At 43.7% G+C, this 16,889-nt stretch overlaps 1 protein-coding gene and 1 long non-coding RNA gene across 5 annotated transcripts in view; one reads left to right on the forward strand and one right to left on the reverse strand.

Moving 5' to 3' along the window:
• PACSIN1 (protein kinase C and casein kinase substrate in neurons 1) overlaps positions 1–16,889 on the forward strand; it is a 118,667-nt gene that overhangs the window by 89,504 nt on the left and 12,274 nt on the right. For all 4 annotated transcript variants that reach the window (XM_056818061.1, XM_056818062.1, XM_056818059.1 and 1 more), the window contains exons 2-5: positions 9,877–10,006; positions 12,885–13,041; positions 14,844–15,079; positions 16,578–16,733. In XM_056818061.1, coding sequence (XP_056674039.1) covers positions 9,944–10,006; positions 12,885–13,041; positions 14,844–15,079; positions 16,578–16,733 — 612 coding nt within the window. In that variant the 5' untranslated portion in view covers positions 9,877–9,943. The remainder of the gene's footprint in view (positions 1–9,876; positions 10,007–12,884; positions 13,042–14,843; positions 15,080–16,577; positions 16,734–16,889) is intronic.
• On the reverse strand, positions 6,929–8,603 carry LOC130457343 (uncharacterized). Its single transcript, XR_008916518.1, has 2 exons — positions 8,355–8,603; positions 6,929–7,107 (listed from the first exon to the last, which is right to left on the reverse strand). It is a non-coding gene; the product is annotated as an uncharacterized LOC130457343 (long non-coding RNA).

A 16,889-nucleotide genomic window follows, 5' to 3' on the forward strand; every position in this document is an offset into this window, starting at 1 on the left:
CCGACCTGGCTGGGGTCAGTCCATTCATCGCAGCCTTTTCATTACAGTGTTGGCTCACTTGGGACCCTTTCCAAGGTCTCCAGGCTCTTCCATTGCCATAGGGACACAATTGCTTTTTAGGCAGCGTTGAACCTCGAGCACCTCCAGTGTACTTAGGGCTCTATTTCTGTACGTAAGGGAGCTATGATTCACCGATGGGTCCTTTCTCCCTCCACACTGCAGTGCCCTTATAGCTGCAAAATTAATTACCCTGGGTCCAGACTAGTCATGTGCCTCTGTAAACTCCATCGCATCACAGCTCTTAAACTGGGAGGTTCTTTCAGGTCATCTGGTCCAACCCCTAGAATAGTAATAATAACAATAACAATAATAATAAGGGAATGTCAGAATAGCAAGACTGTGTCGGGGGGAATGTAAGGAAAGGAAAAAAGAGGAAGATGATTGAGACAATTTTAAACATGAACAGAGGAGAACAGAAGGAAATTCAGAAGTAAGCAGCCAAGGAGGACAGTTTTGAAAGTAATGTGTTGAATTTTTAAATATTCTTTTAAAAATCCAGCAGTATGAGAAGAAATTCATGGGTTCATGGATCTTTTATGTTTACTTTGTATATAGAAATAGTCATTTTTTGAATATATATATATATATAAATGTGGTACAGTGGATAGAGTGCTGAAGCTGAAGTCAGGAAGACTCATTTTGCTGAGTTCAAATCTGACCACAGACATTTCCTAACTGTGTTGTGACCTTGGGCGAGTCACTTCATCCCATCAGTTTCCTCATCTGTAAAATGAGCCAGACAAGGAAATGGCTAACCACACTATCTTTGTCAAGAAAACCTCAAATGGAGTCATGAAGAGTCAAGCATGACTGAAAAACAACAGAAATGTTTTTTATTTCCCATCTAAGATAACAACCCTGTGAAGTGTCTGCTATTATTATCCCCATTTCACAGATTAGAAAACGGATGCTAAAAGAGGTTAGTGAATCGCCTAAGGACTTATAGTTGTTGTTTGGTTATTTCAGTTGTGTCTGACTCTTCATGACTCCATTTGGGGTTTTCTCAACAGAGGGACTGGAGTGGTTTGCCATTTCCTTCTCTGGTTCATTTTATAGATGAGGATACTGAGGCAAACAAGGTGAAGTGACTTCTCCAGAGTCACACAGCCAGTAAGTGCTGAGGCTGGATTTGAACTTATAAAGACGAGTCTTCCTGATTTCCAAGTCTGGTGCTCTATCCACTATACTGCCTCAATACCCCAAGGACCTATAGGTTGTGTGGCAAATCTGGGATGTGAACCCAAGTCCTCTGACTTGGGCTCTTTCCATTGTAACATCTTCTAGACAGACCATCCTCCTTTGCCCCTGACCTGGCTGCCAATATTGGCCTGAATCCTTCATCTGCCATTCTAAAAACTTCTCATAAAGAATGTAGTCAAAGGAATGGAGTAGAAAGGAAAATTAATCAGAACTTTTATGAACTCTGCCTCTAATTGGAATCCACATTGATCATTGGCACCCATTTATCTGCCTGTCTATTCCTACAGTTTGAGGACTTGGGATGTGGGGGTGGGTTGTAGTTCACAAAATAATTGAAACGTCCAGTAAGTTAAGTCAATAAATCATCATTTTAGTATCATTCATGGGAGAGAATAAAGTCTAACTGGAAACCCCTGTGGGTGTGTTTGAGGCAATCAGGACACAACCAAGGAAGTTGTCACTCCCTTGGATGAAATGGTCTTCAAGTATTGACAGGAAGAAAAGGGAGGCAATACTTTCATACTGTTGTTATCCCCATTTTTTAGTTGAAGACGCTGTGGTAAATAGAGGTTAAGTTATGTGCCTAGTGTCACATTGTACCTGGCTGAGGCAGAATTTGAACTTAGGCCTTCCTGATTTTGTGTCACCTCACTGCCTCAGATAGACAGGACAAATTGGAGAAAATGGTTGAATTAAATTTATTCAGTTGAGATGATAAAATGGTCCTCGCACTCAAGAGACTCTGATTTTTTGTTTTGGTTATTTTATTTTAAGAAACAAATATTCATTTTAAATATTTATTAAGAAACCAAACAAAACCTTACCTTCCATCTTGGAATTAATACTGTGTGTTGGTTCCAAGGCAGAAGACTGGTAGGGGCTAGGCAATGGGGAATGTTTGAGGCCACATTTGAACCCAGGACATCTCTAGATCTGGCTCTCGATACACTGAGCCACCTCACTACCCCGTTAACATTCATTGAAAAAAATTTTTTTGAGTTCCAAATTCTCTCCTTCTCTCTCTAGACCCTTCGCCACTCATTGAGACAGTAGCCTTTGTGATACTCATTATCACAGTCATGTAAAATATATTTTCATATTAGATATTTTGCAAAAGCCAGTGAAAGATATGCTTTGATTTGCACTCAGAGTTCATTAGTTCTTTCTCTTTCTGGAGAAACAGATAGCATTTTTTCATCTTGGGTCCTAAGGAATTGTCTTGGGTCATTGTATTGATCATCGTAGTTAGGTCTTTCACAGTTGACAATTGTTTCAAGATTGCTGTTACTGTGTACAATGTTCTCCAGGTTCTGTTCACTTCACTTTGCATCAGTTCATAAAAGTCTTCCTAGGTTCAGGGGCAATGAGGTGGCACAATGGATATGCACAATGGCATCAGGTCTGGAATTGGAAGACTTGGATTCAATTCTGGCTTAAGGCTCATCCTAGCTGTGTGACTCTGGGCAAGTCATTTGACCTAGCCCTTGCCCTTCTGGCTTGGAGTTGTTACTAAGACAGAAAATAAGATTTTTTTTTCCAAGTCTTCCCAGGTTCAAAGGGCTTCCTGAGAAATAGAGCATCTCTATGAGGACTCCATCTGGAGATGCCTGCTCAGGACACTCTCTTGTCCTAGGCATCTTGCCCACCATGTAGATCTTTTCCCAGATGGTTTCCTCCTTTTTCTCCTTTCCTTCCCCAAAGTGTCTGTGGTTGCCATGACTCCTTTTCCTTGTGTATGTATAGAGTTAGATCCCAGTACTGCTTTTTTAGTGGGTTACGTCATTTCTTTCCTTTTGCTATCTCTAGGATAGTCTATTGGGTTAGCTAGGTGGCTTAGTGGATATTCTAGTGGGGCAGCTAGGTGGCTCAGTGGATAGAGAACCAGGCTTAGAGCCAGGAGGTTCTGGATTCAAATCTGGCCTCATACACTTCCTAGCTGTGTGATCCTAGGCAAGTCACTTAATCCAATTGCCAGTCTTTACTTAATTTACTATATTATATATATATATATATATATATATATATATATATATATATATATATATATATATATATATATATAACTTAATAATAACTTACAGAAGGTAAAGGTTAAAAGAGAGCGAGAGATTCTAACTTTGTCATCACAGGTAACTGGTGCAGGTCTGGCTCTGCTTCATCCATTTCATCCAAAGTAGTGACAACTTCCTTTGTTGTGTCCTGATTGCCTCAACACACAGAAGGTCAAGCTTCTGGCTTGACAACTATGGATGACCTTCAGGCTCTTAAACTCTCAGATTCCTCACTTCTCCCCTATTTCCAAGCTCTTTGTTTCTTATCTCTGCTAAATCTTCTTCAGTGAGAGATTTGGGAATCACCAAAGATCATAGAATTGTTCATTTAGAGCTTGAAAGGTACCTCAGGGGTCATCTAGCCCAGGCCTCTCACTTTACAGAGGCTAGTGAGACCTAAAAGGTAACGTGACTTGTCCAGGGTATCGAAGGTAATAGGTAGCAGTGTCAAAATTGGAACCAACAGCCCCTAACTCCAAATTCAACATCCTTTCTACTCTATGGCCCTCACTACCAGGATTAGAAGGCAGTTAGGTGGCTCAGCAAATAGAGGGCTGGAGTCTGGGAAATCTGAGTTCAAATATGGCCTTAGATATTTCCTAGCTGTGAGATCCTGGGCAAGTCACTTAACTTCTGATTGCCTCACAAAAGAATTCTCTGAAGAAGGAAATGGCGAACCACTTCTGTATCCTTGCCAATAAAAAGCTTTGGTCTGGGAAGTCAGGAGCAGTGGGATGCAACAGAACAACTGAACAAACCAAGATTTAGAGGAAGAACGGAATTTATACAGAAGAAGATAAACCATTGGTTCAAGAAATAGGGTTCCAAACTTGTCTCTGTTAATTTTGTGGCCCAGGGAAATTCATTTATACTCTGGGCCATGGCTTCCTTGCCTGTAAAATGAGTAAGTTGGACTTATGAACTCTAAGGTCTCTTCTAGCTCCAAAACTAAGATCCTAGAAATGCCATGATGTTTCAAGGGAGGAAACTGAGTCTATGAGAGGTTAAGTAACTTGCCCAAGGTCACACAAATAGTAACAAAGACTATATCCTATGAGCAGCTAGGTAGTGTAGTGAAGAGAACGCTGAGCCTAGAGTCAGGAAGACTCATCTTTCTAAGTTCAAATCTGGCCTCAGACACTTCCTAGCTGTGTGACCCTGGGCAAGTCACTTAACCCTCATTGCCTAGCCCTCTTCTGCCTTAGAACTGATACACAGTTATTGATTCTCTAAGAAAGTAAAGGTTTAAAAAATAAATAGAAGGGTGAACAAAGCAAAGATTCTAGACAAGAAGGGGGACAACAGATATGAAAATAATTATACTGTTACTTGGTACTCTGAGAATTTTAGATTTCTAAAATAGCCCATATCTCAGATCTACAGGGATGGGAACTCCCACTTCTTCTCTTCCCACTCAGTGCTGCTGACCCCAGGACTGGGGACACCTAATGACTCACCCCAAAATTCTCCAGGCTTTCCTCTTCTAAATTCACCAGTAAGAGAAAATACAAAACAACAGCTAGTATTTACATAGTATCTTTTAAGGTTTGCAAAACACTTTATACACATTAACTCATTTGTTCCTCCTAGCAAACCCAAGAGGGAGGTGCTACACTGATTAAGCGACTCATGGTCTCACAGCAAGTCAGGGTCTGAGGCAGGATTTGAATTCAAGTATTTTTTATTTCAGATCTAGATGTGTCCAGGTTACAAAACCAATTAGTCACAGGACAAAAGCCTCATGCCTTAAGTTTTGTGTCCAATTTTGGTCCTCAAATTTTTTTTTTTAATTCTTCCCTTCTGTCTTAGAATCAATTCTGTACATTGGTTCCAAGGCAGAAGAATGGTAAGGGCTAGGCAATGGGGGTCAAGTGACTTGCCCAGGGTCATACAGCTGAGGAGTGTCTGAGGCCAAATTTGAACCCAGGACCTTCCATCTCTAGACCTGGCTCTCTATCTACTGAGGCATTCAGATGCTCCCAAAGACCTTGAATAATTTTTAATAAAAACCCTTACCTTCTTTCTCAGAATCACTACTAAGTATTGGTTCTAAAACAAAAGAGTGATAGGGATAGGCAATTGGGGTTAAATGACTTGTCTAAGGTCACTCAACTAGGAAATGTCTGAGGCCTCATTTGAACCCAGGATCTGCAGGCTTTGCTCTCTGTCCACTGAACCATCTAGCTGTCCCTTGAGTCTTGCTTTTTTTTTTTTAACCCTTATCTTCCGTCTTGGAATCAATACTGTGTATTGGCTCCAAGGCAGAAGAGTGGTAAAGGCTAGGCAATGGGGGTGAAGTGACTTGCCCAGGGTCACACAGCTGGGAAGTGTCTGAGGCCAGATTTGAACCTAGGACCTCCCTAGGCCTGGCTCTCAATCCACTGAGCTACCCAGCTGCCCCCTAGTCTTGCTTTTTTAAAAGAAAGACATTGACAAATGGAATTCACCCACAGGAAGATGTCTAATATTGGAAGGGTTATTGGAAATCATGCCCCAGGAGCATCTTTTTGAAGGAACTGGGAATGTTTAGCCTGGAGAAGAGATGATTTGGGGGAAACATGTGAGCCATCTTTAAATATTTGAAAGGCTGTCATATAGAAAAGAAAGGAGACTTCTTCATCTTATTCCCAGAGGGCATCATGTCTAGAGCCAAGGAATAGTGGGTGGAAGTTGAAGAGGCAGGTTTTGCCTAGATGTCAGGCACAACTTCCTCAAAATCATGGCAAATTCTGGGTGGAATAGTCAGCCTCTAGGGATAGTAGAATTTTTCAAGCTGGGACTGAAAAAATCACCTGGGGTGGGAGAGGGAGATTCCTGTTCAATCTCAGGTGAGGTGAGATTTTACAGATGGGGAAACTGAGGAAATGATTTACCCATTGCTCACCATGAATCAGGGGCAGATTGGGACCTTCTGACTCTTCAGTCAGTGCTCTTGACCAATTATGTCATTATTTGTGCTGGTCACCCAGGAAAGGAGTAATTCCTGAAAAGGGTACTTCAAAAGACCCAACCTCATTGCAAGGGGAACATGAATGATTGGAGGAAGAGGGGTATGATCAAGGATCTCTGATTATAGCAGTGAGAAATTACCACAGAAAGAACATGGGCCCCTGCCATATGCCAGCTGTATGACCTTGGATAAGTCTCTGGGCTTCTATTTCCTCATCTGTAAAATGGGAATTGGACACAGAGAGGTGGCACAGTGGATAGAGTATCCCACTTAGAGTCAGGAAGACCTATCTTTCCAAGTTCAAATCCAGCCTCAGATACTTACTAGCTGTGTGCCCCTGGGCAAGTTACATCACCCCATTTGCCTCAGTTTCCTCATCTGTAAAATGGGCTGGAGAAGGAAATGGCAAACCATTAGCTATGTGCCCCTGGGCAAGTCACTTCATCCTGTTTGCCTCAGTTTTCTCATCTGTAAAATGAGCTGGAGAAGGAAATGGCAAACCATGTCAGTATTTTTGCCAAGAAAACCCCAAATTGGGCCACAGAGAATCAGACATGACTGAAAAATGACTGAAAAACAGCGAAATGTGAGTGAACTCTCCAGTTTTGATACTCTGAGGTTCTCTGCTGCTCAGTGCTTTTCTGCTCCTCCCCAACCAGAGACAGGCTGGATTTTGAGATCTTTATTCCATCTTGTGGTCTTGCACTCTCACCACATCTGGTGACTAGATCCTGTATTTGCTGGGATTCATTCTGGTCTGCCCATCTGCATGCAGCGTCATCTGTTTACAGAGGAGATTCAGGATTTCCCGGAGCAGACACAAAGACAGACTTCCCTGGCCATTGCCTGTAGACAAGACGAGGTGATTAACTCAGGGTGTGATTTGAGGGCTGTAATGCTCTACCTCCACCCTGACCTCACCCAGAACTGTCATTTTTCAATCATACCTCCATCCTTTTGTTCCATTTGAAAATGTAAAGCCTCATGGGATGAGTGAGAGAGTGGCAAGAGCCTTGCATTCTAGGACCATAAGTGGAAAGGGTTGGAGTGGAAAAGAATGGTAGGCAAGTAGCCAGTCACTAAGCATTTAGCCAGCACCTAGAATGTACCAGGCTTTGTGCCAAGCACTGTGGATGCAAAGGAAGTCAAAAGACAGTCCCTGCTCTCAGGGAGCTCACAGTCTAATCAATATACAAACCACTATGTACAAACCAGCTATAGAAAGGATAAACAGGATCATAAGGTAACATAGCCAGACCCGGAAGGGACTTCAGTGGTCATCTAATCCAACACCCTGATTTAACAAATAGGGAAACTGAGGCCCAGAGAATGACTTACCCAAGGCCACACAGCTGCTTTAAAACTTGCCCAAGGGAGCCTAGAGATTGAAGGTCCTGGGTTCAAATGTGACCTTACTGCTCTTCTGCCTTGGAACCAATATGTAGTATTGATTCTTTTTTTTAAACCCTTACCTTTTGCTTTAGAATCAATGAGGGAGATAGAGTCATCTGTACACCTAGGGATCTCGACAAATTTCATTCAAAAAGTAGTTATTTAGTTCCTGCTGGGGCACGTAGATGGCTTAGAGAGCCAGGCCTGGAGATGAGAGGACCTGGGTTCAAATCTGATGCTTCCTACCCATAAATGTGACCCTGGGTAAGGTGCTTAACCCCTCACCACTTATCTGCCTTGGAACTGACACTTAGCATTGACTTTAGGATAAAGATAAGTGTTTAAAAAAACAATCAAACAGAAGGGATAAAAAAGAATGCTGGGATGTGGAGCTTTACTGCAGAGAAGGAAGTTGAGGAGCCACAGGGAGGTGGCACCGAGCTAGGACAAAGCAATATTCTTTGGGGAGACCTTTGCAATGGGTTGGGATACTGAAAAGTGATGGGGAAGGGAAGATATTCATGAGAGGGAGATTGAGCACATAGTGTGTGTCTAGAACTGTGCATGGGATGTTCAGGGAATACTAGCACCTTTCAGGGCTGCTCATCCACCTTTGGTGTTCACCTATTACCAAGCTCTCATCTGTGGCTCTGAGAATCTACTCCAAGCGGGCTAGACCCAGTGGAGGGTATGCAACAAACCTCAGAGCTGTCAGTGAGTTAGGGAGGTGTCTACCCCACACATGTGAAGACTGTTGCCTCCCTCCATTCTGATCAAATGGGCACATGAGAACAGTTTGCTCCAACAACCATGAAGATGGCTGAAGTCGGTGCCATGGATTTCTTAGAGCTTGGTCAGATTTGAACGATGCCAAGGACATCCACTGCACTGAAGGCCACTGCCAATCATCCAGACTTTTTTCTTGCCACTGACTTCAATGACTCATAAAGAGAGAGTGAGACTGATGATGTCATGTAACTCGGCCTCACCTAAATCCAATTCACATCAAGACATCTCTCATTGTGACGTCATTGGTCTTCTTTGAAAACCCAAACAACAACAACATCAAAAGGAGGCCAGGGTATGAAATCTGGCCCAAACTACTTCCTACTGCCCTATCCAACCTTGGGCAAGTCACTTCTTTGTGGTGGATCTCATTTTCCCCTTTAAATTACACCCCTTGTAGCTCCAAATATTTGCCACCACTTATTGGGTTCAAGTCACTCTAGGTTAGATGCTTTGACCTACTATGCCCTTTTATATTTTTGTCGTTGCCTTTTAGATTATACAGGGTTTGAATACTCTCAATTAAAATTTCATCATTGAAGAGTCATGTAAAGATGCGTATCCTTTATGACTGGTATTCCCCTTTTCTGCAATGGTAGGGTGGCAGGTGGGCAAAGCATTTGTGGAACAGTTTGTGGACAGTAATCTGTGGTCATGTGGTAGAGCCTGAGGGGATGAGGCAGATATAGAATATTTTTTTGGATGAATTAGCCTAAAATATTGGTGAATAGCATGCGAGGCCTAGAATCAGGAAGACTTATTTTCCTGAGTTCAAATCTATCCTAGCTGGGTGGGTAAGTAAGTCATTTAACTCTGTTTGCCTCAGTTTCCTCATCTATAAAATGAACTAGAGAGGAAAGTGGAAAACTATTCCAGTATCTTTGCCAAGAAAACCTTAGAGTCATGAAGACTCAGATCCAACTAACATGACCGAACAACAACAAAATCAGCCCTTGTTTGCTGGTGCAATCCAGGAGGAAATCTCCAAAGTGGAAGTATTGAGATTCCATGCAAATCTGAGAATTGGTTAAGATATGGCTCAGTGCTACTCTCCCCAGAGTAACCCTTGTAAGGACCCATCTTTGGATCCTCTGCCAGGCTGGTGCCCAGATGAATAGAGGAAAAACCAGTAGATTAGGATGGAAGTCAAGAGACTTAGTTTCTGGCTTTGTTACTATTACACTTTGTGATCTTGGGCAAATCTTTTAACTTCCCTGACCTCAGTTTCTTTCTCTATAAAATGAGGAGGTTGGAATGGGCGATTTCTAAGGTCCATTATGGCTCAAAAGTTTATATACAGCTATGAGTTCTTAGGGAGATTCAGGGCTTTGAAGCTGTGGGCAGAGGTAGATCTATTGGCAGTGGGATGGAGGGAAAGGGCTTGCTCCATCTCCTCCATGTGTTTTACTGACCTCTTTTTTCTCCCCTGTCTTTCAGTGTATGAGCAGAAGTTCATCCCTGGCTGCAGCCTAGTGCCCAGCCCCAACCCCCAACCCCGGGCACCATGTCTGGCTCCTATGATGAAGCTACACCTTCGATGGAGGAGATCACCGACAGCTTCTGGGAGGTGAGATTCCCCTCTCGCCTTTCTTCTCACTTACCCCTCCCTCCCAAATTCTAGTCCTACATCTGCTTAGTGTTCCACAGAAGGGGTGCCCTGTGCCAGGTCTGTAGGGGCTCCCTCCTGGCTACCTTGGCATCAAACATCCCAGCAGCACCTGGTTCTAGATTTCCTTTCTTCCCACTCCCAAACCCTAACCCTCCACCCATTCTTACTTCCTCTTCACCTCCTTTCACCTGTTTGGAGAATTAATTTGGCATATCATAGCCACAAGAGGGAGCAAGACATCCACTTTGGTGAACTTCCATCCACTCTCCTGCCTCCTCGGAGCCATCTGCCCACTGCCCACCCACCCAAATGAAACCTTTGTTCTCCACTTCGTGTCTTTCTCATGCCTTCCACCCTGTCTTCCTTCTCTTCTGGAAGCTTAATGACTATTGTAGATGGCCTGTACCTCTGCTGCAGATGCCCTGTGTTGTGGGATGCAGTGAGAGAGTTCAGGGAGTGGTAATCAGGATCCCTATTTATTGAATAATTAAAAAGAGTATTAATATTCAAGGGGATTACCCCACAGGTAGGGTTTTTTAAACCCTTACCTTCCATCTTAGAATGGATACTGTGTACTGGTTCTAAGGCAGAAGAGTGGGAAGGGCTTGGCAATGGGGGTTAAATGACTTGCCCAGGGTCACACATCTGGGAAGGGTCTGAGGCCAGATGTGAACCCAGGACCTCCTGTCTCCAGGACTGGCTCTCTAGCCAGTCAGCCATCTAGTTGCCCCTTCTCCTGTAGTTTTGTGGTTGAGCTTTGTAAATATGAGCATTGTAGGAATGAGTGATAATGATATTGGTGGTGGGATGATGGCAGTGGCAACAACCTTGGTGGAGTGGTTGGATAAATGACCTCAAAGGTCTGGAAGACTAGGATTCAAATTCTGCCCCTGACATACATTGACTGTGTCATGCTAATTATTTGACCTATTAGTGCTCTAGGCAACTCTCTAAAAGCCCATGTTTCAGGAAAGTAGAGAGTTTCCTTCCTGGGAATTCCTTAAATGTATTAAATCACAGAGCTAATTCCTGTCCCCTGTTTTTGAGTAAATAATGACAACTAGGTGCTGCAGGAGATACAGAACTGACCTAGGAGTCATCTTCCTCAGTTCAATCCAACCTTGGACACTTCCTAGCTGTGTGACATTGGTCAAGTCATTTGTTCAGTTTGCCTCAATTTCCTCATCTGGCAAATGAGCTGGAAAAGAATATGGCAAATTGCTTCAGTATCCTTGCCAAGAAAACCCAAAATGGGGTCATGAGGAGTCAGAAACAACTGAAAATGACTGAATAACAATCATTTTCTCTTATTGAATAAATAATAAACAGTAAATAGAGCTTTTAAAAAAATTTTAGTCTGATGCAAGATTCTGGATTTCTCTTTTAGCCTCTATTTCTTTGTTTCTGATGCCCTAATTCTACTCTTCTATCTCCTTGTCTCTCTTCCTTCCTGCCCTTATGCCATTCTTACTGGCTGTTTACTTGACAAGTCACCCTCTCTAAGCCTCAGTTAGTGTATTTGTGAAATGGGGAGATTCACACTCTCATTACCTACCTGACTAAGTGGATGTGAAAAAGGCATTTTTGTACACCTAAAGGTGCTATACTGCATTTGGATGAACTATTCTACCTTTTACCTGTCCCTCTGTTTTGTTTTGTTTTTTCATCTCTTTATTAATTTCTCCCTTCATCTCTCTCCTGTCCTTAGCCTGCCTCTCTGGAGCTCTGTATTTTTTTTAATTTGGAAAACTTTATTTAATTAGTTAATTTAGAATATTTTTTCCTTGATTACAAGATTCATTTTCTTTCCCTCCCTTGCCCCACCCCCTTCCTGTAGCCGATGCATAATTCCACTGGGTTTTACATGTATCATTGATCAAGATCTATTTCCATATTATTGATATTTGCACTAGGGTGATCATTTAGAGACTACATCTCCAATCATATCCCCATCGAACCATGTGATCAAGCAGTTGTTGTTCTTCTGTGTTTCTACTCCCACAGTTCTTTCTCTGGGTATGGATAGCGTTCTTTCTCATAAGTCTCTCAGAACTGTCCTGGATCATTGCATTGCTGCTAGTAGAGAAGTCCATTACATTTGTTTGTACCACAACGTATCAGTCTCTGTGTATAACGTTCTCCTAGTTCTGCTCCTTTCACTCTGCATCAGTTCCTGGAGGTTGTTCCAGTCTCCATGGAATTCCTCCACTTTATTATTCCTTTGAGTACAATAGTATTCCATCACCAACAGGTACCACAATTTGTTCAGCCATTCCCCAATCGAAGGGCATTGGGGCTCTCTATTTCTCTATCTCCCTCCTCTTCCAACTCTCTCTATCTAGAAAATACACTAATTTTCTCTTTTCTTGCTCCTCTCTCTTCCACTTTTTTCCCCTCTCCTGCCCCCTCCCCAACCTGTTTGGGGCTCATCCACTTACTTTCCATAAAGCTGTGGTGTGACTGGGAAATGGTGGGAAATATGGGAGCCAAGGTGAGGACCAGGCTGGAATGTGGCATGGACTAGATTTCTGCTAGGTCCTCTGCTTCAGGAGTTCCTTTCTCAGAGCAGCCATTGTTGGACACAATAAGATATTTCTGGTGTGTGTGTGTTGAGGGGGAGACTTGTTGGTGAAGGAGGCTCTTAAAGCCCTTATACAACATCTCAATTTTGGTTATTATGATGATTTGGGGTAGATTGGGTTAGCTGTTGGTCTTGGAAAATGGTCAGAGAAAACAGTTCTTGATCTCCATTAGTGATGAGGTCTCTCTTGAGAGGCAGCAAAAGCTCCTGTAAACAGGGAATGGGGCTACCCATTTGTCCTTGGGATTCTTTCAGGTAGGAAACTACAAGCGGACTGTAAAGAGGATTGACGATGGCCATCGGCTCTGCAACGACCTCATGAGCTGCCTTCATGAGCGAGCGAAGATCGAGAAGGCCTATGCCCAGCAGCTCACAGATTGGGCCAAACGTTGGCGTCAGCTCCTGGAGAAAGGTGCCCCCGTGCTCTTCCCCACACTGTCCCATCCCCAAACTGGCAAGCAATGGAGCCTCACAGGAGGCTTCTCAGCCCCATTCTCAGGCCAGGGGAGGAACACAAGCAGGGCTTTCTAGCCTTAAAAGGCAAATGCGCCCTATTAGAAGCAGCTGGAGGATTGTGGTCCCTCTAGCTATAGGAAGTTGTTGTCTGAGGAGGAAAGGGGGAATAGTAGAAAGGAGTCTACTCCAAGGGACCTGCTGAGCACATTCCATTCTGACTTCAGGTACATTTTAGTCTTTCAGCCATTCAACAAGAGTGGCATAAAGGACAGAACCTTGGGTTTAGAGTCAGTGGGCTCTGCTTATTAGCTAGGTGCAGATGGGTAAGTTTCTCAATCCTGATTTTCCCTTTTGTAAAATGAAGGGGCCAGGCAAGATGGTAGCTAATTAGGTTCCCTTCCAGCTTTCAATCATATGTATAATCCTCTTAGTATTTATTAAGTCTCTCAGTTTCCTCAGCTGTAAAATGGGCATAATTGTATTTAGACAAGCAGCGTTGTAGGATTGTACATCTGGACTTTGTCCATGTGGGAAAGGACTTTGTGAACATTCAAATGTTCTTGAAATTGGAAATTCTATTATTACTTAATACCAACTTTGGGCCCAGGCCTGTGCTAGAAACAGTAAGGCTGCATCTCAGTTCACCAAGTTTGTGAACATCAAAGTTCACAAAAAGAAGAGTCTGGCCATGCAGAATGAAAGGATTAAGGTAGCCGAGGCACCTTCTGCTGAGGATGAGGAGGGGATTGAGGAATTCAAGGAACTGCTCCCAGCAATTAAAGAAAAGATTCCTTCACTGTGAACCACACAGAAATATTGGGTGAGGGAGGAAGGGAACAATTATTTATGAAGCACCTACTATGTGCCAAGTATTTGGCAAATATCTCATTTGCTTCTTACAACAATCCTGGGAAGTAGGTACTATTATTATCTCTATTTTACAGTTAACGATACTGAGGCAGAAGTGACTTTAACCAGGGTTACACAGCTACTGTCCAAGGCTAGATGCAAATTCAGTGTAGAAGTTGATCTTAATTCTTAGAATTTTACAGCAGGGTGGAGAGAGAAAACTTGAACGCACGTATACACATACATGAATATATATACACAGGCACATACTAATAGATGACCTAGGTAGCCCAGGATTTTGTGGTCTAGACAGGAGGAACTCTTGGAATTCTGAGGAGAGGGAGTGAGGTTACCAAGGTGAAGAAATAGGACTAAGGGAGGCAGCATGGCATCATGGGAGCTGTGGCTGTGAAGTCAGAGGATCTGGGTTTAAATCTGACCACTACCTTTGTGACTTTTGGCAAGGTACCTTACCTCTGAGAGCCCCTGTGAAAGTAAGGGGTGGATAGACAATAGAGCATCAGAGAACCTTTCTAGCTCATGTTTTTGTGACTTGAGCCTCAAAGGATGGACAACAAGAAAGTCTTAAGATGGGCATTAGGAAAGGGCAGTGGATAGAGCTCCAGGCCTGGAGATAGGAGGTCCCATCTAGTACAACCTGGCACATTAAAAGTGATTTTGTTGAACTGAATTAAACGCCAGAAATCCCAGGATGCATCAGGAGTCAGATGTGAGCCTTCCCTAGGTTGCCTACCTAACCCTGGGTCCTGAGTTTGGTAGAAGGAGGTGGGGCAAGAAAGGGAGGGTTGCTCTTCTTTACAGTTTTGGGGAGAGGTGAGGGAACTAGGGTAACAAGTGCCCGTCATCTCTCCCTCAGCTCATGCCTAGACTCTGGTTTCCCACCTGCAGGCCCACAATATGGCAGCCTGGAGCGTGCATGGGGTGCCATCATGACGGAGGCTGACAAAGTGAGCGAGCTGCATCAAGATATGAAAAACAACCTGGTCAATGATGACCTAGAGAAGGTGAAGAATTGGCAGAAGGACGCCTACCACAAGCAGATCATGGGCGGCTTCAAGGAGACCAAGGAAGCTGAGGATGGTTTCCGGAAAGCGCAGAAACCCTGGGCCAAGAAGATGAAGGAGGTACCCAGGGCTAGGTGGGAGAAGAGGGTCTAGGAGGAAGGGCATGAGATTCTTTGTGGGCATAATTAACAGGAAACCTATAGAAAGGTGGCATGTGGTAGTGGATAGAGCACTGGCTCCAGAGTCAGGAAGACCTGGGTTTGAATTCCTTCTCAGATACTTATTAGCTGTATAATTTGTACAAGTCATTTAACTTCTGTCTGCCTCAGTTTCCTCACCTATAAAATGAAGGGGGTGGACTCTATGACCCCTAAGTTCTCTTCTAGTCCTAAGTCCTTGATTCTATGAGAATACTTAGGAGGGATTCCTGGGTGACAGACATTCTTTCTAGGGGGATGGTATCTGTGGAGTCACTGCCCTGTCGATGACAAAAGAGGAAGGGACCCTGTTCTTATTCAGTTAGTCTAATTAAATGCCCTCTATCAGCAAGGACCAGGGCTAGTGACTGAGGATATCAAGACAAAAACAAAAGGTCCAGTCTCCAAGGACCTTATATTTTTCTAGAAGAAAAGAATGTGTATGTGGAAAAGTAAATAGAAAATGTATACCAAGTAGATAAAGTAATTTCCTGGATAAGGGAGAGTCTTAGTCACCAGAGGAAGCAGGAAAGTTTTCCTTTAGGAGATGGAACTTGAGCTTGACTTGAATCTGTGAAGGGGACAGCGAAGTAGCCCGGTGAAAACTAGGTAGCCAGGCCTGGAACTGGAAGGACCTGGGTTCAAATTGGACTTCACCCATTTATTTCTTTGCTGTGTAACCCTGGGAAAGTCATTTAACCCAAGAAGGTGGTCAGAAGATTTGAAATCTACCACCTGCTTTGGCTCATCTTATGCTACAATCTAAGGTCCCTCCCACCCAGGAGAGTCTGTTATCTCTGATCTAAGCCCTGAGTGGGAGGGTAAGAAGTAGGGAAAGAATGTGGAAGGAAAGGAGGAGATGAGGCCCCAAATGACCCCATTTTGAGTTTAGCTAGGTGGGACAATGCGAATGATTCAATCAATCAATTAACATTTATTTGGTGCCTAAAATGTGTCAGACACTGTACTAAGCCCAGAGGATACCCCCCCCCCCAAGGCAAAAGATAGTCTCTGCCCTTGAGGAGCTCACAATCAAATGGGGGGAGGGGGGATTGCTAACAAATATACAAAAAAAGAAAGCTATATATAGGTTAAATGGGGAAAAGCCCAGGAATTAGAGGGCTTGGGGAAGGCTTCCAGTAGAAGGTGGGATTTGAGTTGGATCTTAAAGGAAGGCAGGAGATAAGAGTGGAGAACATTTAAGGCAGGAGAGACAAAATGGAAAGAAGCCTGGACTTGGAGTCTGGAAGTCTTGGGTTCAAATACTGCTTCAGACTCTAGTTGGGTGTCTGCACAAGTCACTTCACCTCTTCTAGCCTCAGTTTCTCCATCTGTAAAATGGGGATAATGATAGCTTCCACCTCCCTGCTTTACTAAGGCACTATATCCATGCTGGCTATTAACTTTCCTATCCCTGATAGCTGGAGGCAGCGAAGAAGGCCTACCACTTGGCCTGCAAAGAGGAGAAGCTGGCGGTGACCCGGGAGGCCAACAGCAAGGCGGAGCAGTCAGTAACCCCGGAACAGCAAAAGAAACTTCAGGACAAAGTAGACAAGTGCAAGCAGGACGTACAGAAGGTCTGGCTCTATAGCAGATTGGGGGGGGGGGGCGGGGAGGGGGGGAGGCTGGGGGCAGGGGCCTAACATAAGCTCCAGCATGGCCAGGAGGGATGCAGGCAGGTGCTCAAGCCGCCTCACACTGGCTCCCTGGAGCTGATGGTGCAATTTGTTCAG

Source organism: Monodelphis domestica, chromosome 2 (assembly GCF_027887165.1).
Source record: "Monodelphis domestica isolate mMonDom1 chromosome 2, mMonDom1.pri, whole genome shotgun sequence".
In the NCBI taxonomy this organism is placed as follows: domain Eukaryota; kingdom Metazoa; phylum Chordata; class Mammalia; order Didelphimorphia; family Didelphidae; genus Monodelphis; species Monodelphis domestica.